This window comes from Sarcophilus harrisii, chromosome 6 (genome assembly GCF_902635505.1).
Source record: "Sarcophilus harrisii chromosome 6, mSarHar1.11, whole genome shotgun sequence".
Lineage (NCBI taxonomy): Eukaryota > Metazoa > Chordata > Mammalia > Dasyuromorphia > Dasyuridae > Sarcophilus > Sarcophilus harrisii.
In genome coordinates, this window is record NC_045431.1 from 252,473,917 (window position 1) to 252,499,683 (window position 25,767).

At 32.9% G+C, this 25,767-nt stretch overlaps 3 protein-coding genes across 3 annotated transcripts; all 3 read right to left on the bottom strand.

Annotated features, from left to right (window-relative positions):
* Nucleotides 1-8,737: 8,737 nt before the first annotated feature.
* Nucleotides 8,738-11,123, bottom strand: LOC100935253 (olfactory receptor 5D14-like). The gene is given in 2 exon segments (XM_012552647.3): nucleotides 8,738-9,534; nucleotides 9,537-11,123. Coding segments are annotated over 2 exon segments (936 nt in total). The 5' UTR covers nucleotides 9,994-11,123; the 3' UTR covers nucleotides 8,738-9,055.
* Nucleotides 11,124-18,854: 7,731 nt separating this feature from the next.
* On the bottom strand, nucleotides 18,855-20,124 carry LOC100934731 (olfactory receptor 5D18-like). The gene has a single exon (XM_003773815.2). The coding sequence runs from the start codon at nucleotides 20,049-20,051 to the stop codon at nucleotides 19,092-19,094; it is 960 nt and encodes a 319-aa protein (XP_003773863.1). The 5' UTR covers nucleotides 20,052-20,124; the 3' UTR covers nucleotides 18,855-19,091.
* A 4,665-nt stretch (nucleotides 20,125-24,789) lies between these two features.
* LOC100929770 (olfactory receptor 5D18-like) lies at nucleotides 24,790-25,767 on the bottom strand. The gene has a single exon (XM_003773798.2). The coding sequence runs from the start codon at nucleotides 25,765-25,767 to the stop codon at nucleotides 24,823-24,825; it is 945 nt and encodes a 314-aa protein (XP_003773846.2). The 3' UTR covers nucleotides 24,790-24,822.

Here is a 25,767-nt window from a genome sequence, read left to right on the forward strand (position 1 = left end):
GTCCAATAATCCTCAGATTATCTCTCCTAGATCTATTTTCCAAGTCTGTCGTTTTTGCAAGTAGATAATTCATGGTTTTTTCCGGTTTGTCAATTTTTTGGTTTTGCTTGACTGATTCTTGCTGTCTCAATGAATTATTAGTTTCTATTTGTTCAGTTCTAATTTTTAAAGAATTTTTCTTTCATTAGCTTTATTACTTTCTGTATATGTCAATTGGAGTTTTTAAATGTATTGTTTTGTCTCGTCGAATTTTTTTCCATTTCAACTATTTTTTTTTCTTTTATGAATTATTTCTCTTTCCAATTCACATGATCCTACTTTCTTGAGTGTTCTTTGTCTTTTCCAATTCACAGATCCTACTTTCTAGTGAATTCTTAATTTTTTCCAATGCACAATTCTTACTTTCCTGAGATTTTTTTAACTTTTCCAATTTGTATTTCAGGAAGTTGTTGCTCTCTTGTAAGGCTTCTCTTTCCTTTCCCCATTTGTCTTCTAACTCTCTTTTGAGACTTTTAATGTCTCTTCTATGAGAGCATCATGTAAAGGAGGACAGTCTGATGCATTTTTGCTGTTTGTGGTCTCTTCAGGTTTGCTGACCTGCTCTTTTTCTGCATAGAAGGTGACGATCGTTCTTTTCATCTTTTTATTCATGTTTTAAAGCCTTTAGGGTAGGTCTCCTAGGCAAGGGTGTTAGCAACTTCCTCTGCAGAGCAAGGAAAGATGTAAACCGATTTCTGGCACCAAGGTATGGGAGTGCTCTGAGTGAGAGTTTTCCCTTCCCCCAACAGGAAGTGGATTCAGCACTGGCCGAGCTATGGAAGTGCCCAGTTGGGCTGAGTGGGTTAGTGATTGCCCTTGGCTAGAGACTAAGGGGTGAAAGTGTCACTGCCCCAGGCCGGAGCCTCTTGTGGGACTGTGAGTATTAGCAGCTGACCGCAGACTGCAGACCACAGACTGCCGGGAACTCTGCCCCAGTGTCTCTGCCCGATGCAAATCGGCCCTGGAAAAGCTTTATGGCCCCACGCTGAGCTCCCCACTGTGCAGATTGGAGGCTAACCCGGGCTGTGTCCTCCTGCGTGCAGGATCACAACTGCCCCAAGGAAAAGCCCCGGACTGTGGGTTGGGGCTGAGTGTTTGTACTGAGATCTGTGCTTTCACTTTCGGTTTGAGGCTTTCCTCAGAACCTAATTTCTCTTCCTGTCTGCGCTGATCTCCCCCCTGGCCCGGGAACCAACCTTTTTTTGGCAAGACTGCAGATTTTCTTCGGCCGGTGAGTTGTTCTACTTCTTATCTTTACGAATTGTAGCAGTCAAGACTATTTTTGAGGCTCAATATAATATTGATAAAGAGGGTAAGAGAAGAGCTTAGAAAGTCACTTGTGTCTTCTCAGCCATCTTGGCTCCGCCCTCCCCTCCACTCTTCTCAAATATCCAACTGGGGACCCAGCCAGTCTAATAACAGGAATCTACCAACAAGTCAGCTATTCACACAAAACACCTCTGATTCTAAAGATCATATTACTTTAAAGAGACTGTTTTAAGAAATCTCTTAGAGACATTCAATTAGATTTTTTATTAAGCTATACTATGTGTTTGCTATTATACTAAGCAATAGATACAAAGATAAAGCTGAAATTATTCGAGCTTTCAAAAACTTTACATTCAACTCAGAAAGCTAGTCATACTCTTCGAATTGAAATAATTATTCTAAATCATTTATGACTATTAAATGCTTCATGTTAGGAGGGATGGGGAAGAATTGTAATGAAGCTAGAAGAACAAAATTCTCTTCAAAGAGAAATTGCTGAGAAAATGTTTTCTGTAGTCCATGCAAGTCTCTCCTTTATTCCTTTTTGTTGCTAATTGTCAGATAGATATTTCTGGTTCTTAATTTCAGTGGAGGTTACGCTAGACAGAGGGCAGTGTCTTTGAAGAGACACCAAAACTTTCCTCCTGCTCTCTGACACTTTTTTGCTCAACACAAACCTATATATCTGTTAAGCAGCCTTCCATTTTAACTGAAATTATAATTCTCACATTTATACCAAAGTTTGCCTTCTCACTATGACATCTTTGTGTTGTCTTGCAGTAAGAACTAATTCAACTATAAGGGGATTTAAGGATAGATGACATAAAAGCTATTTTTCAAGCATTTAAGTTTCTTAAATGCTTTTGGTAAATACCTTCACCTAGAGGACTAAGTCATATATGTAGTGGTAGATAACTGCCACAGTAATTACATATAAGTAATTGAATAAAAGTAAGTTACACACATTGATTCAAGACAGTAAAATAAGTATTTTCCTACTGAACATTTGTCTCATTTTTTTGTTGTTGTTGTTGTTGCTTCATTAATGCTGATATTCACTGGATTAATAAACAGTTTTTTTCTGTGATATTTCAGTGAATATTTTATGTTAATATAAGTGAATGATAGACCTTGTTTGGAGATTTCTAAGGCTACATTTTGCCTTCACAGACAAAATTTCCCTTCACAGTTGATACTCTGTTTTCTAATGTTACATATGATTTTTTTGATTCTTTGACCCACCTTAAATTTATTTTAATAGGCTTCGATGTAAATTCTTCATTGTGTAACCCATTTTTCCAAGTGTATTAAAATGAATTGTTCGAAGAAAGAAAGAAAGTGAGAGAGAAAAAAGAAAGAAAGGAAGGAGAAAAAATAAATGTTCTGATCAGTGCCTTGTCTCCAAAGGTTCTCTGATGAAAATAACACTGTTTTGTTTGGAGAAGCAGCAAAATTACCAAAAAAAAAAAATTATGCAAATCAACATTTAGCTGTCCCACTGTCCAATCTATTCTGCCTATTATTTCAACTGTCTCTTCCTCCCATTGTAATGCTAACCATGGGAGGAATATATTTCCTTTACAATCTTTACATTCTTCATGAATTCACATTCTGATATCTTCCTTCTATGGCCCTAGAAATGTAAAGAAAAGAGTGGGATTTAAAGTTGAAAGAATGTTTAGAACATGTAGTTTTGTTTCTTCCATTTACAGATGAAATAACTGAGACACAAAGAGACAAATTTACTTACCCAAGGGCAAAAATTTAACAATTCTATCCTTTAAATGTTGTCTTTATGGGTCCTACTTCTATCAAACCTTGTCAACTTTGATACACTGATATATGTTATTACTTTTGTTTAAATAGGTGTGGATTACAATGTGACTGGACATTACAAGTAACATAATATTTTAGGAAAATTACCAAAAGGAAAGAGAGAAACATTTCCCTTTCTAATCTTGCTTTTTTTTTTTTTTAGAAAGAAATCCTAGAGCATTTTGCATGATGATTCAAACAACTCCATTGTGAACAAACCTACCTTCTGGAGGGGGAAAAGTCACTCTCCTGTCTCTGAAAGCTACAGATGGGCATGATTCTAAGAATCTTTTATCTGTGTTGTCCTCTAGGGACAAGGCCCTGGAGAATTCCTTCTCTACTTTATTATTCTCCAAGGACCACAGATAGGCAATTGAAAACAGTGAATTATCTCTGATGTCATCATGATAAAAGAAAACAATCAAGAGAAATATTGAAGTAGAAGAAGCATTATTATTTACATGTTTAATTTATATATAATATTAATAATTTCTTAAAACTTATAGTTATTTAAAAAGCTCTAGCATATCAATTATCTCAATTGAGTTTTACAATGACCTTACTTGAAAGACTTGAGGATTCTTATTCCTCATTGTACAGATGAGGAAACTGAATTGTGACTCATATAACTTTCCCAGTGACAGTTAGTAAGTATTCATGCCAGTGTCTAAACAAAAATCTATTTCATATGTTATTTTTCCCCCCTGACTTCCAGGGTAATCAGATAATTACAGTAAATATTTAGAAGTAAAATGACTATCATAAGTCATCCAAAGCAGTGGTCTCACTTTCTACTTTTTTCAAACTTACTAGTCTTCCCCACTGTGTGTGTCAAATGTTTAACATGTGGTGACAAGTATCAGGAATTTGTTTTACCCAAGCCAAGGTTTGTTAATACTAGGGAATCTCCAATTTGAACTTCAGTGATTAAAACTTCAAAAAAAAATTAAACCAGTGATCGCAAGTGAGGAATGTTTGATTTGAGGACATGCACTTTAAGTAGTATTTGCACCTTAAAGTCTTTCTCCATCATGAGTAAGGCACTGGATATATTTTCTGGCTGGAGCTTTATTTGTTGGCCTTTAGGAAACATTATGACTCTAGGCTTACATATATTTCATAAACAACAACTATAACACATATACTTGAGATTTATGAGTTTTTTCTTTGAATTTTTAAATTTATTTTAATTAAATTTAATTTCTTTAATTTTTTAATTAAATTTATTTTAGGGAAATCCCCCTAGTTTCAGATAAACAAATTTAACATTAAAAAAAAACAAACTTTGAGTTCCAGATCCTTTCCCTTTCTCTAACCGCATCCCTCATCATTAAGAAGGGAAGCAATTTGATAAAGATTATATATTATTAGTTGTATAAAATATTTCCATAATAGTCATGTTGTAAAAGAAAACATAAACAAAGAAAACAATTTTATGAAAAATAAAGTAAAAGAAAAAAAATGTTTCTATTAGTATACAGACATCATCAGTGCTTTCTCTGATGATGAATTGTATTTTTTTTGTCATAGTCCTTCAGATTTGTCTTAGATCATTGTACTGCTGAGAATAGCTAAGTCATTCATGGTCATATCATCTTACTATATTGCTGTTACTTTGTATGCAGTGTATTTCACTTTGCATGAGCTCGGGTTTTCTGAGAGCATCCTGCTCATCATTTCTTATAGTACAATAGTATTCCATCATAAATACACACCAGAATTTGTTCAGCCATTGATGGATATCTCAATTTCCAATTCCCTGCCCCAGGAAAGAGCTGCTATACATATTTTTGTTCTTATATATGTTTTTGTTTGTTTTGCTTTTTTAAAAAATAAATTTGGGATACAGATCTAATAGTGGTATTGCTAGGTCATATTTTTGTACCTCTTGGATATAGTACCTGAAAAACTGTAGACAAAGGTTCACATTATTATACATCAAACACAACAATAAAAAAATGAAAATACTATGTTGTAATCCACACTCAGTCCTCAGAGTCCTTTTTCTGGATGCAGATGCTCTATCACAAGTCTATTGGAATTTGCCTGAAATCACCTCATTGTTAAAAAGAGCATGTTTATCAGAGTTGATCATTACATAATCTTATTATTTCTGTGTATAATGATCTCTTGGTTCTGCTCATTTTATTTAGCATCAGTTCATTGTAAGACCTTCTAGGTCTTTCTGAAATCACCCTGCTTATCGTTTCTTACAGAACAATAATATTCCATTACATCTCAATACCATAACTTTTTCAGACATTCCCCAACCAATGGGCAGCCATTCAGTTTTCAGTTACTAGAAAAAAAAGGGTTTATACATTCTTTTTTGATCCTCAATACAATTTCCACTCCACTCAATGAATGTCCTTTTATTTTCAGTTTTCAGATAACATTTTATCTGAATAACTTTTTTTATTATTATCCTAGTGTATATAAATTTATAGCATCTTTTTGTAGTATTCCTGCAATTCAAAATATATTCTTTCTCAGGATGGGCTCTACTTTTTCTTACATTTGAAGTTCAACTATAGACCTCATGACTCAATTTTAATTTGTCTCAAAAGTTACCAGCATTCTCACAGTTTTCTGAATCTTTTTTTTAGCATTCTAATTCTTCCTATTTCACTTGTAGTTTTTAAACTTTTAAAATGATTCTTTTCTGTTGGATTCCATTTGTTCATCTCTATTTCTCTGTAGCCTCTCATCTCACAAGCTACCTTATGTTCAAATAATTTAATATATTTATATATATATATATATATATATATATATATATATATATTTGTTATATGTGTTTCTATGATTGTTTCCCTTCTAATTAATGCTTTAAGATAAGTGGGCATGGGTTAGTGGGTGTGTGGGTGTATGCTTTCAAATTATATAGCTGTACTAGCTGAAATTTAAAAAAAAAAATGAGTAACCCATGTTCTCACAGTTCAAAGCTTTGAGTTCTACCACAATTCTTCTTAGTACAGGGAACTTTCTATCGTGTTTTTCCATGCCAATACTCTTTTCTGAGCCCCATGCCAGTTTTCATCTCCTGACATCAATTTTTTCACTTTCAAAGAATTTCCCTTCAATGAACTAGAAAGCATAATTTTGGTGAAAGACGAAGGTCTACCCTACTTAGAAAATGACCATCTTATGAATTCAAACACCCCCCCCCCGCCTCTATTCATCCCAAATTCTCACTCCTTGAAAATCCCAATTTCAATAATCATGGAGAGGAAAACACTTCAATATCAGTTCATTCAAATGAGTATTATCCAATTCAATGAGATCATTGCATTTTAAAAAATATTCTCAGGTTCTAATTTTGTTATGTTTGCTTATGTGGAAAACTTTAAAAATGAAACAGCTTGATTGTTAATATATATGTGTGTATATATATGAATACTTCTATACATATATACATATATTTATTCAGGAATGAAATATTAAATAATAGTGGGGTCAAGAGAGGGAATTTTGTGGGACTGTTTGGAAATGAATAGTATTTTTTTTCTTCTCTTCAGAATGAATAGTATTTTTAAAAAAAATTATATAACTAGTCCTTTATGGTTATCGACAAAACAGATACTGATATATTTTTGTTTTCACAAACACTAAAATAAAGAACTCCAATTTAACTTACTATCCAGTGAATACATATGTTTAATTTAAAATAAAAAAAAACTTAATTAGATTTTTTTATCCAGGTAATGTTGATTTGACTAATGTGGTTGATAAGGAAAACCAAAAGCACTGATCTAACATATCCATATGGACATATATTATTTTTAAATCTCTTTCTCTTCATCCTTTTATTCTTAATTTGAAAAATTATGAGGGATGTAATATGAAATATATTTGAAGTCTTAAAATGAAATTAAAACCTAGTTATATTTTTATTTCTCTACAACAGCTTGTAAAGTACTGCTTGGATTCTTCACTGTTACATATTGGTCAATTAGTCAAAGAGAGTAAAAAAAAGTCTCAGATTTTTAGTGATAAATTATGTTTATAATTAATGACATTGAGAGGACCACATATTTAGACTTTAATATATTACTTTATAATGTATTATATAGAAAACTAGAAGTGACGCATAAAACATGTATTAAATAAAAACAAATGATATTATTGTTGTGAAAATATTGTTGATTAGATATAAATAAGAAATAATCCACATATTTTTCTTATTTCTTCAAAATCTCAACAAAAAATGATCTAGACAAGCATTAAATATATAATTTAAGCAATTTTCAGATCACAAACATCAGGCATTGACACAATTATGTAAAATTATAGCGTGCCAATTAAATGTGTTATAGAAAGGAAAATAACACTATGATTGTTAATTAGTTGTAAAAAAAGTTTCTTGCATTGATATATCCATATAGATATATGGAAATCATAAAAAAACTCACAAACAGATTTTCTTACAATGATATTCTAATTATTAATCAAGGGACAGATAATATAGGGAGAGATTTAAGAAATGGATTTGCTCATACTATGGAGACTGTCAAGAATAAAAATAGAAGTATTTTTTCTTAGTGATGAAGTCCTTTAGATATCACTATTTTTAGATGAACTATGCTGATAAAATTGAGTGCTATTACAACATAAAGTGACTCCAGTGAGATGCACAAGTACACAATAGACTAAAAATTCAATCATTAACACAGAAATCAAGCATATTGAGAACATCTGTAGTTCAGATTATTATATCCTTTGTATGGATAGCCCATAAAGTTGGTTTTAATTTACACACACACACACACACACACACATACACACATATATAAATATATATAAAATACATATATCCCTATTGCTAACATGTACTTATATCTATCTTTTATATATAATGCATAACATATATGTGTATCTATATATCTATCTAGATATACATATATGTATATCTATATCTAGCTATTTAGAGAGATATAAATACACACTCAATTTTTTTGGTTATTACAAAGAATTTAAAAATGTGTAGATCCCCATAATTTGGGTAATGGCTGAATAAGTTGTGGTATATGAAGGTAATGGAATATTATTTTTCTATAAAAATGATGAACAAGGTGATTTTAGAAAGGCCTGGAAAAGATTTACATGAATCGACACTGAGTGAAACAAGCACATTCAGGAATACATTGTATACAATAACAGAAAGAAGATGCAGTAATCAACCATGGAATCTCTTCAGTGGTTCATTGATTTAAAACAATCCTAATAGACTTTGAACAGAAAATGCATTCTGCCTCCAGAAAAAGAACTAAGGAGACTGAAAGTAAATCAACAAATGCTTTGTTCACTTTTCTTGTTTTTTTTTTTTTTTTTAATCTTCTCCTTTGCTCTTATTTTTCTCTCCCAAGATGATTCCTAAAGCAATGTATGTTAAAAATGAATATTTTAAAAAAAGATCAACTTATGATAGACTTAGTTTTCCTCAGCAATACAGTGATATATGACAATTCGAACAACCTCATTATGTAAAATATTCTCCAGATCCAGAGATAGAACTATGGAGTATGAATGCAGATTGAAGCATAGTATTTTCATTTTTTGATCATTTTTTTTCTTTTTCTGATAAGTTCCCCCCCATTCATCTGATTTTCTTTTGCAACATGATTAATGTGAAAATATTTTTATCATGATTGTATATGTATAACCTCTGTCAAATTGTTTGCCATGTTGGCAAAAGAAGGGAGGGAAAGTATGGAGCTCAAAATCTTAAAAAGTAAATTTTGAAAAGTTAAAGTAGAAGGAAAAAAAACACCAGGGGTTTAATGCTTTCAGTTTTTCACTGTGTTAATTCAACTGTCTGACCTTGGGCAATTTTTTTCTCATCCTCTGAGCTTTAGTTTATAAAATGACATTGTAAAAATGGATAATATTTCAACTACCAAGATCTAATGATATAACACAGAGATAAACATGATCAATGAGAAAAAGTATTTCTGTTTATCAGTTTCCTAAAGGCCTCTTTCACATCTTTGTTCCTCAAGCTGTAAATGAGGGGGTTCAACATGGGGTTTACTACTGTATAAAAGACAGAAGCCACTTTGACTGTGTGCCTTGAGTTTTTGGAATTGGGCACACAATACAAGGAAAGAATGGTACCATGGAAAATGGTGATGGCTGTAAGGTGGGAGGCACAAGTAGAGAAGGCTTTTCGTCTCCCACTGGCTGAATTCATCTTTATTACAGTGACAAAAATAAAAGTATAAGAGGCAAGGATGATGATGAGGGTACTCACTTCATTAAAAGTAGCAAAACCAAAAAGCAGTAGGTGTGGGATATGGATATCTGAAGAGGAAACAGAAATGAGAGCAGTATACTCACAGAAAAAGTGGTTTATGATGTTGTAGCCAGAAAAGGTTAATTGTAGGGCAAAGCATAGGAGTACAAAGGGACCAAACAGAGATAGGATCCAGTCACCAGCAGGGCACAAAGCCTCTGAGACATGACAACTGTGTAGAGAAGTGGATTACAAATGGCCACAAAGCGGTCATAGGCCATCACAGCAAGTAGGAATGACTCTGTAACCACAGCTGTACAAGATAAGAAATACTGTAGCATGCAACTGGAATAAAATATGCTTTTGTCTTTCATAACTAAATTCTCCAAAAGCTTGGGTGTGACAATAGAAGAGTAACAGAAATCCACAAAGGATAAATGGTTAAGAAAATAGTACATGGGTGTATGAAATTTGGGGTTAATTTTGATAATTAAGATCATGCCCAGATTTCCTATAGCTGTAATGATATACATGACCAGAAACACCAGAAAAAGGAATACTTTGAGTTCTGGATAATCTGTAAATCCTAATAACATAAATGTAGCAATAACAGTCTGATTGCTGTCAATGATCACCATGGCTCATGAAAAGGGGGTAATGGACTCAATCCTGTAGACTATAATAGCATGTAGAATAAAGACAAATTTTTTTCTGGACCTTCTTTCTGTTCCTGTGGAGAAAAAAAATATAGACTTGGGAGTTAGGCTTTCATATAGGAATACTTTATTTTCTAAACAACTACAGGAATATCTTGGTTAGTTGAATCTGCAGGTATAAAACTGTTATGCAAAATATCAGTTATATTTCATCTAACATTAATGATATTTATAAAGCTTTTGATATATCATATTAACATTTTTGATGCATCCATGATCTCACCATTATAGCCACTCACATCATTGCTGACAATTATATCCCTTTTCTGTCTTTTCATTGTGATTAATTTTATTCATTTTTACCCTACATATTCTCCATGGATCTTTTGTCTGCCATATTTACCAATACATCTTTTTTTAATAGTTAAAATATTTTTTTGATTTATTTTCTGTGACTTTACAGACATCTCTGGTTATAATCTATCTTAACCAAATCAAAGATTTTGGAGAACTTTTTCAATTCAAATTCTGTGATCTAATCAACTAATATGTTACTTTCTATTACTATTGTCTCACTTTTATATTTGTGTCCCTATCTAGAAATATACAGCATCTAACACATAGCTTTCTGGCAAAATGTTTTTAATTGACTGGTTGATAATGCTGTCTTATGTTCTTTGTTGTATAAAATATCATTAAAGCACAGAAATCAATTTACTGTATCAACTCAATTGTCTAAGAAGAATCAATATAAAAGGTATATTTGATTGGAGTTTTTCTTTGTATCTCATCACTTCTATTGGTCTTTTATGTACTTCTATCCGTTTCTTTACTTTCACTTCCAGGAGTGTCACAGAACTTTTATTTGAAGACCTTCTGAGTTTTTAATAACTTTGTGTTTTATCATAAAATCAGTATTACATCCAACTAATTGTATTCTTGGTTAGACCATTTTTCTTTATCTTTCACAAGAAGAACCTGAGAAAATATGTTAATCATTTTATGAAAATGTATTAGTGATTTTCAGATTTGATATTCATTGAAATAAAAAAATCAAAGAAGTCTTTTTTAATTTTTTTTTACAAAATAATCTAGACAAAATAATCTAATAATGTGTGATATTGAAATACTAAATAAAAATTGATTTTTGTCTTAAGTTTGAAGCTTTTAAAAATCAGCTTTTCTCATAACATGGTGACACTTCTGACTCTTGCCAATTTCATAAATGCACGATATTGGACAAATATTTTTTTATTTGATAGGATATATGAGGAAGAACTCAATACTCAGCCCCTAAATTCATCCCCCACTATTTATAAGGTGATGTCAGGAGTCTGACCCTTTACATAGAGATCACAAATGCTGCTAACTTTTTCTTATAAAGATAGTAAATAGAACTTCCTTTATACTCATAAATAATATCCAACTTTCTGAAAGGTAAGAATTAGAAGCATGTTTCTAGACTTATTTTATTCATTATAGTAATTTCCTAATTTTTAATGAATTTTATGTCAAGAAGCTCACATGAATTCAAAGCTTCAAATTAGATAGGTCTGTGCTCATTTTTAACTACATTTCATTAAAAGTGGGAAAGCAGAAATTATTACTTCCAGGATCAAACAATATATGTCTAATTGTGCATAATTGTAATCACTGGTAATCAAAAAAGTTCAAACATGCATTTTTCTGTTGATGTTGGTCCCTTTCTTTCTAGTCACACAAGCTTGAAATCTAGACATATTTTTGTTTTTGCTTTTGTTTGTTTTGTTTTTGTTTTTACTTTCATTTCATGCAGCTAAATATTTGTCCTGTCCTGTTGTTTACACTTCCACAATGTCTCACACCTCCTCCCTACTTATCTGATGACCATATTAGTTAACACTCATCAGTAGTCACATCCAAAATTGTAAAATCTTCCAAACCAATCTGACTCTCTTCGTTATCTTACCTTTCCGATCAAAATTTTACAGTTTCCAAAATAATATTCAGTTCACTTTCCTGATTAAAAAAGAAAAAATAAACAAAAAACCTTTAGCAGATCTCTATTTTCTGCACAATGAAATTTAAATGCCTATAACCTGGTATTCAAGATGTTTTATTTATAATACAGCTCCAATGCGCACCTTTCTATCTTTTCTTCATGTCATTACTTAAAACTGAATCTTTTAATTTCTTTTTTTAATTTAATTTCAATAATGTTATTTCCAAACATGCTTAGACCTATCCTAACTACTTATCTTCATATAGAGATCTGTAGATAGGAAAAAAATATATTTCCCTGCAATGAAGGTAAAGCATGAGTTTTATGTAGCCTTTAAGAAATATACATAACTTATTATAAAATTATATGCAGTTTTTTTTTATCCTCAGTAAAATTTCCACTCATTTCTTATCAATGAGTATTCTCCTTATCTTTAAATTTCTCTAGAATGTTTTCCCTAGATTATTTCAGTCTCCCTATTCTAGACTAGAATATGTTATAACATTTTTAATAGTATCCCTTCCATTTCAAACTCTATATTCTTTCCTAAAAAAAGGCTCCATTATTTTTTTTAACCATTGGTATCCCTCACACCTAATAAAATCATTTACACAAATATCGAATGCAATGAATGTATGTTTTGGAATAGATTGATAGATGAATGAATAGATGAAGTTTCTGCATGTTTTAAATAACAAAGTTACATTTTTTTTTCATTGATCAATGGAAAAGGAGATGAAAGACTATCTCCTTACCTTCTAGAGGGAGAAGGTGTCTCAAAATTCTTATGTCTGGAACCAGTTGTCTGGATCGTACACCTTTTTCTTTAGCTTTTGGGGGCCTAAGCCCTAGTGTGTTTCTGTTAAGCATTGAGCTTTATAACCTAGACTCTCCAAGTCCCTTGGGAGTTCTTTCCAGAGCACAGTTTCCTTGAAATCCCAGAAGAAATTTTAGTGAAGCTCATTATCTTAAGTTTCCTACAGTTAATGAAAATGGCCATGGTAAATAATAGCACTGAGTCTTCCAACGTGATGCAATAAGAAGGAGGGAGGGAAGGAGAGAGGGAAGGAATAGGAGGGAGAAAGAGAGAATGAGAGAGGGAGAGGAAGGGAGGGGGGAGAGACAGAAGGGGTGGAAGAGAAAGAAGTGGAGGAAGGAAGGGGGGAAGGAAGGAGGAGAGAGGGGGAGGGGAAAGGGAAAGAGGAAGGGAAGGGAGGAGGAGTAGAAGGAGGACAGGGAGGGGAAGAAGGGGAGGAGGGAAGGAATAAGAGTAGTGGGAAGAAGGAAGATTGGAAGATAAAGAGAAGGAAGGAAGAAATTACTCAAGTATTTCATTTCCCTTTACATTGAAAGAAGAACTTGGTCTGTGTAAATTGGCAAAGCCATATAGTTAGCAATGTTTAGACTCAAGAATTTTTGTTTATCTTTATTTTTTAAATTTTTATTTAAGATAGAATAGGAAAAGAAAAATAGAAAAGAAAAACAAAACAAAACAAAACAGAACTGAACATTTTCAAGCACTCAGCAGAACACCAAGAGGATTCAAAATATATAACAATAAATTCCCAGTTCTAGAAATGATACATAGCAATAGAAAAAATCATATTTGGGGCAGTTACATGGCAACATGGTAAATATATGATATACATATCCATGCAAAAAACATAAAAATTTGGCCATTTAATTCCTTTGTAATTGATCTTTGATATTGGCTCTTATATGTTACATTTTCTATTGAGTTTAGATGTGGTTGGAAGAAAGTCCTAAAAATCTGCAAGATCATTGGATGTCCAATTTTTTCATTCAATATTATGAATAATTTTGCTGCATATGATATTTTTGGTCACAGGCCTAGTTTGTTTGATTGCTAGTATATATAATTCCAGGACCTGATGTCTTTATTGTGTTTCCTGAAAAGTCCTGTATATTTCTAATTGTATCTCCACTGCCTTTGAATTGTTTTTTGTTTGTTTGTTTGTTTGTTTTGCTTTGTTTTGTTTTTCCCTGTTTCTTAAATAATTTTCCCTTGGACCTGGGAGTTTTGAAATTTGGCCACAATATTCCTATGAGGTTTCCATAAAGGATCTCTTTGAGGTTGTGATTGGTAGCTTTTTCATATTTCTACTTTCCCCTCCTTTTCCTTTTCCCCAGAACAATTTAATTGGATTTCTTGCATTATTGTGTCGAGTCTTTTTTTGGTTATAGCTTTCAGGTAATCCAGTTCTAATATTTTCTCTTTTTGATCTCTTCTCCATATCTGTTGTTTGTCCCATAAGATGTTTTACATTCTGTTCTGGCTTTTTTTCATTCTTTATATTTTGTTTTGTTATGTCTAAGTCTCATAACTTTATTGTTTTCTCCTTGCCAAATTCTAATTTTAAAGGAGTTAATTTTATCTTTAAGACTTTTTTTTCTCATAGTCTTGTTTTTCTTGCATGGCTTTTATTTTAGGTTTTAGTTTGTCCTTATCATCTCTTATTTTTTAAATTCTTTTTTATAAATTCTCTCTGGATAGGGAGCTATTTAAATATTACTCTGTGGTAGAAGAAGCTTTTTTTTTTTTTTAACTTCAGTATCCTTTGAAGATAAACCCCAGTCTTTCCTATTCACATTGTAAGTTCCTATGGTGGAGTTCATGGAGTGGAGGAGTGGTCCCTCTAGCTTCACTTCAGCTCTTCTCTCTAACCTAAAACCTCAAAGCAAATGGCTGCAGCCAATGATGTACTTTACCTACTGCTTCTGCCCTCTCTGTGTGCTAGGTTCTTCTCACTCAGGGCTGTGGCTCAATCACCCATCAGGTTCTGACATTTCATATCATTCCCTCATTCTTCACAGACTCAGACCCCATACTCCTCACATAGTGTAGAAAGTGAAATTTCCTGTATTTCCTGCTGAGGCTTTAGCCAAATTCAATTTACCCCAGAGATCCCCACTTGGTGTTTCTGTGGAACCAGCCCAGAAGTTTTTTCACTTCTCATGGGTTAATTCCTGGCCTATGATCTTTCTTTGGGTCTTCTTGGATTGTACCAGGAAAATCCCTTTTCTAGCCCAACTCTTTTTAATTTTTCTCCAGTCTTTGTTCACTCTGAAGTGAAAATTTGCTCTGTTTGTGAGGGAAATCTGGAGAGCTTGAAATTTCCTGATCTATTCTTCCATCTTCCCAGAATTGTCCTTCAAAAGGAATAGTTTTATTGTTTTTTTTTTTTTTTCCCCTGAGGCAAGTGGGGTTAAGTGACTTGTCCAGAGTCACACAGCTAGGAAGTATTAAATGTCAGGTTCTCCTGACTTCAGAGCTGGTGCTCTATGCACTGTATCAACTAGTTGCTCAGGTATAGTTTTATAACACAAGTATATCAAATTGGCAAGTGAGGAATCAAGGGACTAAATTTTATAGCCTCATTATTTAATTATAAATGCTCTGTTATGTAGTGATTCCAGTGCTTGTCTTAAAGTCATGGAGACAGTTCCAAGTAACAAACTTTGATATTTGCAATCTGTATTAAAACTGTTATTTTTTTAATGTCTAAGAGGCATACTTTCTTAATCTATAAAATACTCATCACAGTACTCTTAAAACTCACTTCACAGGATTGTTGGAAAACTAAATTGTGGTTATGAACATAGGATAGATGAATGGTAGCTATGTATATTGTTTTCCTTGTTTAAAAAAAAACAATGATTTATTTGCCATTTGCATACAAATCAAGAAGTATGTTTTTAAAAAGAATTATATGTAAAGTATTGTACCAGGTCTTTACAATAAAAAGAAAAAAAAATAGTCATTAGACTTGAATGATTGTTAATAATTAAGTAGAAAATACTCCAAAGGACGGTCTACAGATAGACTTTTCAAAGAAATTTTAAAGAATCATAGACTTTGTATCTTTATCTTTAATAATGAATGTCAGTTCATTAGATTTTTAGAGGTATAAAATAGAAGATATGGAGAGTTCTATCACTCTCCCTTCACAATAATTGTAGTAACATGCCAAAATAGTTAATATATCTAAATAGAGTTGGTAAAAATAAAGTAGATTATTATAATCCTGGGGTCTTTGTTAACTGTAGATTCATCCTCCAAATCATCTGCAAGGTAAATTGAGATGCAATCTCAGAGATCTTCCCAGGAAATTCTGCTGCGAAAATCAATATGAAAAAGGAGTGTCCCCAAACTGTACCAAGATCATTTGGGACTTTCTTTCTGACTCTGTCTACCAGTACATTTCAGCAACATTACAAGAAACAAACCCAGTATCAAAAGAAATATATTTTTGAGGTGTCAAAATGATAATTGAATTGAATTGAATTTGATATGATTAGGGAAGCATTTATTGATAATTGAATAATCAACATATAGGCAAATGAGAAAAATATTCATCCACTCTATAATTAAAATTACTTCATTGAATGTCTTGATCTCTGTTCTGTTCTGTTCTACTCTATTATATCACTGAGTATATATAAGACATTTTGTCACATGAGCTGCAAGATAAAAGAATGAACAATAGCATAGTATTTGTCCTTAATGATCTTAAGAGAGAAGAAGAGAAAATGACAAGAGTACAGATACATTCTATGAATATTTCCCAAATTCCCCTCCTAACAACTCTAAATGCTATTTCTAGTAGAATTTTAGAGTTGTATAATTGATAAAAGTTCAGTTGAAATGACTTCTAATCCAAGACAATTAGGATGTCTGTACAATAAGTTTGTTTGGGGTTTAGGGTGTTCACCCTGGAGGCCAACTCAGAATGGCAGCAGAAGTCCCATCTCAGCACTAGTGGTGGTCCATGGAAGTAGTCACATGGGCAGCAATAAGTTCTTCATCCAGGAACAGTGGTGGGGTCAAAGAACTGGGCAGAAAGAGATTGCAAACAATTCTTTTTCTGGCACTGGATTCAGGACTCTTATTACATTGCCCATACAAAATTTTATGTCATATTTCCCAAAACAAAAGGAACAGCAGTCATAGCTTCAGTTAGAGCATGAAAGAAGATTACTTGTAGGAATTCATGGGGAAGGAGGGCACTTAGTGTCAGTTCTATGACAGACAATTCCACCAGCAATTGTGAGCAATAATTTGTCCAGATCAAGAGAAATAGAATACTTAAATAACCTTATATTTGGCAAGGGGAAAATGAACCAATCATAAATAAGCTTCATGAGAAAAAAAAAATTCTAGGTCTATGTAGATTCATAAGAGAATCCTACCAAATATTTAAACAATTAATTCTAGTATAATATAAATTATTGGGGGAAATTGCAAAGGAGTCCTCCAAAGCAAGCAAATTTTTGCATAGGTTCTATATACAGAGTAAATAAATAGATAACAAAAGGAAAGAACTAGAATTCAGAAAAAATTTGTAAAGATTTATTTGGGAAAAAATACAATTTTAATTAAGATATTAAAAAGCCATAAAAATGAAAATAGATTATAAAAAGGGGGAAATCATTCCAAATATGGGGAAAAACAGATCTAAAGCCAGTAAACAAAGTCTTCTTTTAAGACTGGCAGGGACATTAATCACTATATCAGAGTATGTGGTGGAGAGGAAGATTTAAGAAGTCTGGAAAGGTTGAAAGAATGTTAAATTTTTTTTCAATTGTGGGTTGTAATACCATATGGAGCACATAACGGTATTGGGGTTTGCTAGATAATGATTTATCATCGGTAAATGTTTGATTTGTATGCATATTTTATATACTTATAAATCCAGTGTTACATAAAAATTTCTTAGACATAAAGGAGTCATTTTAATGACTAGAAAAAATAACAACAAAATTCATATGGAAAAACAAAAGGTCAAGAATTTCAAGGGAATTAATGAAAAAAAAAATCAAATGAAGGTGGCTTAGCTGTACCAGATCTAAAATTATATTATAGAGCAGCAGTTACCAAAACTATTTGGTATTGGCTAAGGAATAGATTAGTTGATCAGTGGAATAAATTAGGTTCAAGGGATAAAACAGTCAACAAATATAGCAACCTAGTGTTTGACAAACCCAAAGACCCCAGCTTTTGGGATAAGAACTTACTGTTTGATAAAAATTGCTGGGAAAATTGGAAACTAATATGGCAGAAACTAGGCATTGATCCATACTTAACACCGTACACCAAGATAAGGTCAAAATGGGTTCATGACCTAGGCATAAAGAATGAAATTATTAATAAATTAGAGGAACACAGGATAGTTTACCTCTCAGACCTATGGAAGGGGAAGGTCTTTATGACCAAAGCAGAACTAGAGATCATTACTGATCACAAAATAGAAAATTTCGATTATACCAAACTGAAAAGTTTTTGTACAAACAAAACTAATGCAGACAAGATTAGAAGGGAAGCAATAAACTGGGAAAATATTTTTACAGTCAAAGGTTCTGATAAAGGCCTCATTTCCAAAATATATAGAGAATTAACTCTAATTTATAAAAAATCAAGCCATTCTCCAATTGAAAAATGGTCAAAGGATATGAACAGACAATTCTCAGATGAAGAAATGGAAACTATTTCTAGTCATATGAAAAGATGCTCCAAGTCATTATTAATCAGAGAAATGCAAATTAAGACAACTCTAAGATACCACTACACACCTGTCAGATTGGCTAAGATGACAGGAAAAAATAATGATGATTGTTGGAGGGGATGTGGGAAAACTGGGACATTGATGCATTGTTGGTGGAGTTGTGAACGAATCCAACCATTTCGGAGAGTAGTTTGGAACTATGCTCAAAAAGTTATCAAACTGTGCATACCCTTTGATCCAGCAGTGTTACTACTGGGATTATATCCCAAAGAGATTATAAAGAAGGGAAAGGGACCTGTATATGCACGAATGTTTGTGGTAGCCCGTTTTGTAGTGGCTAAAAACTGGAAACTGAATGGTTGTCGTTGTGTAAAAGGTGGTGTTTGAACTGTGTCCATAAAGAAGAGCAAAATTATGGGAGATAAGGAGGAAATACATTTTTATTTTCCAAGGGCCATGACAAGTACAAAGCACTAAGAGGGAAAATGAACTCTATGCAATGAACAGAACAAAGGCTAGTATTGTTAAAGCATGGAGGAGGGTTCAATGTACAATTAGGCTATGAGAACAAAGAATTAATGAGAATGAATTAATTGAGGCAAGATTTTGGTAACCTTTAAATTGCTAACTGTTTCCTTCACATCTTTGTTTCTCAGACTATAGATCAGGGGGTTCAGCATAGGGATTACCACAGTATAAAAGATAGAAGCTACTTTGATCTCCTCCTTTAAGTTCTGACTTCTAGGCACACAATAAAGGAAAAGAATTGTCCCATGATAAATAGTGATGGCCACGAAATGTGAGGTGCATGTGGAGAAGGCTTTACGCCTCCCACTCACTGAATGCATCTGCAGGACAGTAACAAAGATAAAAAGATAAGAGGTAAGGATGATTACAAGTGTACTCATTTCATTGAAGGTAGCAAAGGTAAAAAGAAGCATTTCACTAATATAAGTATCAGAGCAAGAAGCAGAGAGAATGACAGAGTATTCACAGACAAAATTATTCAGGATGCTAAATCGACAAAAAGATAATGAAAGGAGGGAGGAAGTGACGACAAGTGAAGAAATAATGCCCCATACATATGCTCCTGTCACCAGTAGGATGCAAAGTGTCTGGGACATGACAACTGTGTACTTCAAGGGATTAGAAATGGCTACAACCCGATCATAGGCCATCACTGCCAACACAAATGTTTCTGTTACCACAAAGGTGCAAGCAAAAAAGAACTGGGTGATACACCCCTTGAAAGATATAGTTCTGTCTGCCACAGCCAAGTTTGCTAGCAGCTTGGGAGTAACAGCAATAGAATAACAGAAATCCACAAAGGACAAATGGCTGAGGAAAAAGTACATAGGAGTGTGGAGTTTGGGGTTGATCTTGATGATGATAATCATTCCCAGATTCCCCACCACAGTCACAATATAAATAGCAAGGAACACCAGGAATAGTGGGACCTGAAGCTCTGGATTATCAGAGAAACCTAAGAGGATGAATGTGATCACATCACTTTGATTTGTTTCAGGGCTCAACATAGTTCCTATAGGGGAAAAATAGAGAGTTAATCTTTAGACATAGAACATTTTTAAAAGCTTTTTATTTTCAACATTCACCCCTGCAAAACCCCATGTTCTATTTTTTTCTCCCTTCTTTCCTCTATCCCTTCCTCTAGATGGTAAGCAATCCATTATATGTCAAAAAGATAAAGAACATTAAAAAAACTGGAATACATTCATAAAAAAAAAAGACTGAGCTTGGGGCTGTATAGGATTGAGAAGGAAAAATTAAGAAAAAGTATTGTGTATTCTGAATGGGGTAGCTAGATGATACAGTGGATAGAGGATGGGCTTGGAGTCAGGGAAACTTGAGTTGTCCTTTGTTGATAACTAACAATTTATCCCATATTTAATTTGTTTATACATATTTCTTAAATTCTTTCTCCTATATCAGACAGTGAGCTCTTTGAGAGAAGGGATTGTCTTAGGTTTGTTATATCCCTAACCCTCAGCACACTAACTAGCTCATAGTAATTTTTTAATAAATGTTTTTGTCTGAATGAATGATATAAGTTTCAATCCTGGATAATGTACTTCTTAACTATCTAACTCAGATACTCTCTCAGATTTTCCTGACTCTATCATTTTCCTCCACATATGAAAAATTAAAATAAGCATACTTAGGTTGCTATGAAAATCATTTCAAACCTCATATGTGAAATGCATTGAGAACTGTAAAATATCATATCAATGCTACTCATCATTTTTATTTTAGTTATTATTAAAGCTGAATATTGGTCAATATTTAAAGTTAAAAAAAGGAAAAAAAATGATAGGCTATGGAATTGGTTAGGGTTCAGAGAAGAAAATTGACATATGCACAAATAGATCTGAGAAGCTAGTAAGAGCTTTCCAAATATGTAAAATCCAAACTAAAATAACTCTAATATAAAAAAATCTAAAATTTCTTCAACACAAGCAAAACCTTGATCTTTCTGCTCTACTCTGATCATCGTCATGTTGATAATCAAACTTACCCAGCATTTAGACACTATATTTTTAATATCTTTTATAATTTTTTATATTTTCATTCCTCCATCTAGCTTCTCTCCTTAATCTTTTAAACTCTCATTAATTCCTCTCATGATTTTCTTTCTCATTTTTTATTAAAATTTATCATAATAGAATGTTTTATCATCTCTCTTTACAAATGAGCAAACTAAGGCTGAAAGAAGTTAAATGATTTAACAAGTGTCATCTAATAAGCATCTGTGATGAGATTACTATTCAGTTTTCTTTAAAATATTTCATTTTTAATTTCCAGAATAAAATAATCATTTCCATAACATAGCATAACAAAACAAAACAAAAATTTGGGAGCTAGATTGTTCAATGAATAGAATACTAGCCTTGAAATCAGGAGGACCTGAATTCAAATTCAACTTCAAATCCTTAACACTTATTAGCTGTATGATCCTGGACAAATCACTTAACTCAATTGTCTTGCCAAAAAATATGATTGCTGATTTCTGTCTGCAATTTGTTTTATAAAAAGTTGATAGAAAGATACAAAGATGTTTTTTTTACAAAGAAACAAGGAAAATAAATCTGTCCTTGGGGTCAAGACAACCTGGATTGAAATTTTTATTCTGATACATACAGTATCATCGTGGACAAATTGCTCAATCTTTGAGTATTCGTGGTGACTCTCTAAGGCTAAAAGTAGTAGAAAAGTATTGGTAGAGTGAACTGTAATAATTAAATGTTTTATACAATATCAAAATTATAAGTCCCATGATTCCTATCCATAATAGAATTCAAACTTCACCATGTACAACAAGTATAAATATATGTGGATTGTTGAGGTTCTTGGAGGATATTTTGTTGGGGTGATAAGAAGTGGGGGTATGATACAACTTCCCCAAAATACTTGTCAGTCTGTGACTTTAATGATTAAAGAGATAAATAATAGTGAGGAAATATAAGACTCTTGAACTAGAAGAATAAAAGTTCTCTAATCAGTTCCTATAATGTCAGTAATTATGCTTGATACTTTGTTTATCAGAGCTTAATTAAATACTATGCATAGAGAGTATATACACACACACACACATACACATACTACACAAGCTAGGAGAATATAAAATTTTAACTTGCAGAACTGATATCAATTTAAGCTTAAGAATTGCTTCTTTTGCTTGGAAGCACCCTTCTCATGCATAAGCCATTATGATATGAATAAAGCATCTCTGTTTTCTAGAAACTGGCATTGTGAAGTGAGATATCAATGTCTGAATCCATTGACTTACCTGAAGGTGTACTACCTTGGTCAACTTAATTCCTATTTCCCCTGATTCTGTGAGTAATGAGGCTATTGGTCAAAACTTGTCATGACCACAAAAAATTCCCACTGAAAATCCCATTCTTAGCATAATGCATTAGTAATCTTATGGATTGTAAATATTAGAATAGGGGAAAAAAAGTTGAATTAGAAGTCATTGGAGACCCGTCATGGTTGACAACTTTTCTGAAGTTGTCTTGTAAATTTGAAGAAGAGACGGAAATTTATTATAATATACAATATTATCATAAAATAAAATGTAAGGCATTTATTAGTTTTCCTGTTTCTAGAAATTGAGTTTTATAACAATGCTTGGAAGCTTTTATCGGTCCTCAACACCTTAGGGAATCAGGCTGCTAAGAATCTCTATGGCATTTTCTACTTTCTCTATTTCCCTCATCATGGCCCACAAAAGAGATAATTAAAGATAATCTTCTATCTCCTGTGTCATTGTTACTGAATGAGATTTTCATGAAATCATATCTGAGCAAATAATTAGATTATTCAAATCTTATAAATATAGAATCTATTAAAGGAAAGGAGAGAAATTCACTTTTATATTTAACTTATTTTTTGTCATTTTTTAATATCTGATGGTTGTGTTTGTTGTTTATTAAGTGTGTCTTTTTTTTAAGTAAAAGTTAAAAAGTTGACATTCACAACATTTTTTCTTCAACATATGAAGCTATTTCAAGTCTTTTTTTTTTAACTTAATACCAAACTATTCATTTTGTATAGAATTGTATAGAAGGGATAAGGCCTTTGTATGCAATTATTTCTATCTTTAGTGAGGCCTTTCTGGACTGGGCTACAAATAGGTCTTGTGGTTGCAGGGGGCTGGGGGTGGGGACTGCTATTCCCAAAACTTTTGAATTCAGAGTCCTAAACTGTTTGTATCACAGTCTGGGTGGAGATAATGGTAAAAGTTATAGCAGTTTCACTTTGACTGACAGATAATGTGTCTATTCTCTCTGTATGACAATGTCCTCCTACATTAAAGAGGCTAGCCTTCATTCCCCATGAATGACAGTTGATGGGAAAAGTTGGCTTCTTAACCACAAGAATGTTGATATTGAATTGTGGCTGTCAGGTCTGGGTTGTCTGCAGATTGATATGAGTGGTATCACAAATGCTAGAGTTCTTGTGCCATTCTTTGGCATATAAATGTATAATTGAGACAACATGATGAAAGAGTATTATACCTGAATTCAGAGACACTTCCATTAAATAGTTCTTGCCTTTGGTCACATGATTTCAATATTTTGGACCATAGACTCTCTCCTCTCTCTCCAGCCACAAAAAAAAAAAAAAAAAAAAGAAAAAGAAAAAGAAAAAGAAAAAGAAAAAGAAAAAAGAGTGGGCTAGGTAATGGCCAAAGTCTCTTCCATTTCCAATTCCAATACCCTTTTCTTATTAACTTTTTTTTTTCCTTTCTAAATTATTTCATCTTATAGATTAATTTTGCCTTCCCCTCCATTGGCTTTGGTCACAAAATCTTTCTCCATTTACTCAGTCACCTTGAGATAAAATGAGACTTCTAAAAGAAACTGCCTTGTTTCTTAAAAAACCCATAGAAAAATAAAGAAATCAACCCACAGTGTATAGAATAAGTCAGGCATTTCAAAGTCAATTATTTACTCCTCATTCTGTCAGGTTTTAACCTCTAAATTTGTCATCTACTTGTGTTCTGTTAAGAGTTTTGTTAATTTTACTGATACAGCTCTATTGGGAATGTCTCAGGTCTTCCTTTGGATTAACTCCAAAGTTCATCTCCACAAATTTTAAACTGCAGTAAGGGTGTTGGAATCCTTACAAAGTGTTAACTCATTACAGTTGATTGAGACAATAATTATCTAATTTAGCAAGGTTCAGTATGATTGATCTGATCCTACTAGGAGATGTTATGGGCCAGAACTTGAAACAAGGTACTAAGTGGAATTGAGGAGGCAATAGTTAACTCTAGTTTAGCATTGATTTAATCATACAACAAATAATGGTTTCCCAGTGATATAATGATTGGTGTGTACTCAGTGAACAGCATATAAGCAAGAAGCTCTCAGGGACAAAGGGCACTCTGAGAGATATAAAAGCCCACTCTCGGAAACAGAGTCAAATTCATTCCATCTTCCACCTTTGTGCTGGCTGGAGGCTGAAGAAAGCAGACACAGAGGACAAGCTGCAAGAGCTCTTGGAACCAAGGAGAGAGATAAATATCTATTAAAGCTTTCAAGAACTCTTACTATATAAAAAAAGATTATACTAGGAGATGGGAATATGAAGAGAAACATTAAATAGTTTCTGGTCACAAAATTAATATTTTATTAGAAGAAAAACATAAACAATAAGCATATATGTATGTATATATACATATGTGTATTTCTGTGTACAAATGAATATGCATATGTGTATATGTAAATATTGTGTGTGTGTATATATATATATATGTATATATATCTATATATCACATAATCAACTAGAAAATGCATTGCTGCTTACTAATTTCCTGAGACTTTCCTTCACATCTTTCTTCCTCAAACTATATATTATAGGATTCAACATGGGGATCACTACTATATAAAAAACAGAAATCACTTTGACTATGAGCCATGAGATTTTTGAAGCGGGTACACAATAGAGAAAGAGAATGGTCCCATGAAAGATGGTGATAGCTGTTAGATGGGAGGCACAAGTGGAGAATGCTTTCCTCCTCCCACTGGCAGAACGCATTTTCATGACAGTGACAAAAATAAAAAGATAGGACATGATAATGATCACAAGGGTGCTAAATTCATTGAAATTGGCAAATATAACAAGTATCATTTCACTAAAATGCCTGTCTGAGCAGGAAGCAGAGAGGATGACAGAGTACTCACAAAGGAAGTTATTGATAATATTAGTCCCACAAAAAGACAATACCAGGAGAGAGTATGTGAATATCAGGGAAGATATTATTCCCCATGAATATGCCCCAGTCACCAGTAAGGTACAAAGCTTCTGAGACATGGCAACTGTGTAGAGAAGAGGATTACAAATGGCTACAAAACGGTCAAAGGCCATCACTGCCAACATGAACATTTCTGTTATCACACATGTTGCAGTAAAAAAGAACTGTGTGATGCAAGCTGAAATAGAGATTGTTCTATCTTCTACAACTAAATTCTCTAATGGTTTGGGGGTAACTGCGGTAGAATAACAGAAATCCACAAAAGACAAGTGACTAAGAAAGAAGTACATGGGGGTGTGGAGTTTGGGGTTGATATTGATGACTACAATCATGCCCAGATTTCCCATAACAGCTACCACATAAATGGTCAAAAACATAAGGAAGAGAGGGACTTGAAGATCTGGGTAATCAGAAAATCCTAGGAGTATGAAAGTAGCTTCAACAGTCTGATTTTTGTCAGCATTTAACAT

Excerpts from the sequence above, each read along its gene's own strand:
- LOC100934731 (XM_003773815.2), bottom strand. The coding sequence starts at position 20,051 with ATGTTGAGCCCTGAAACAAATCAAAGTGATGTGATCACATTCATCCTC.
- LOC100929770 (XM_003773798.2), bottom strand. The coding sequence starts at position 25,767 with ATGTTAAATGCTGACAAAAATCAGACTGTTGAAGCTACTTTCATACTC.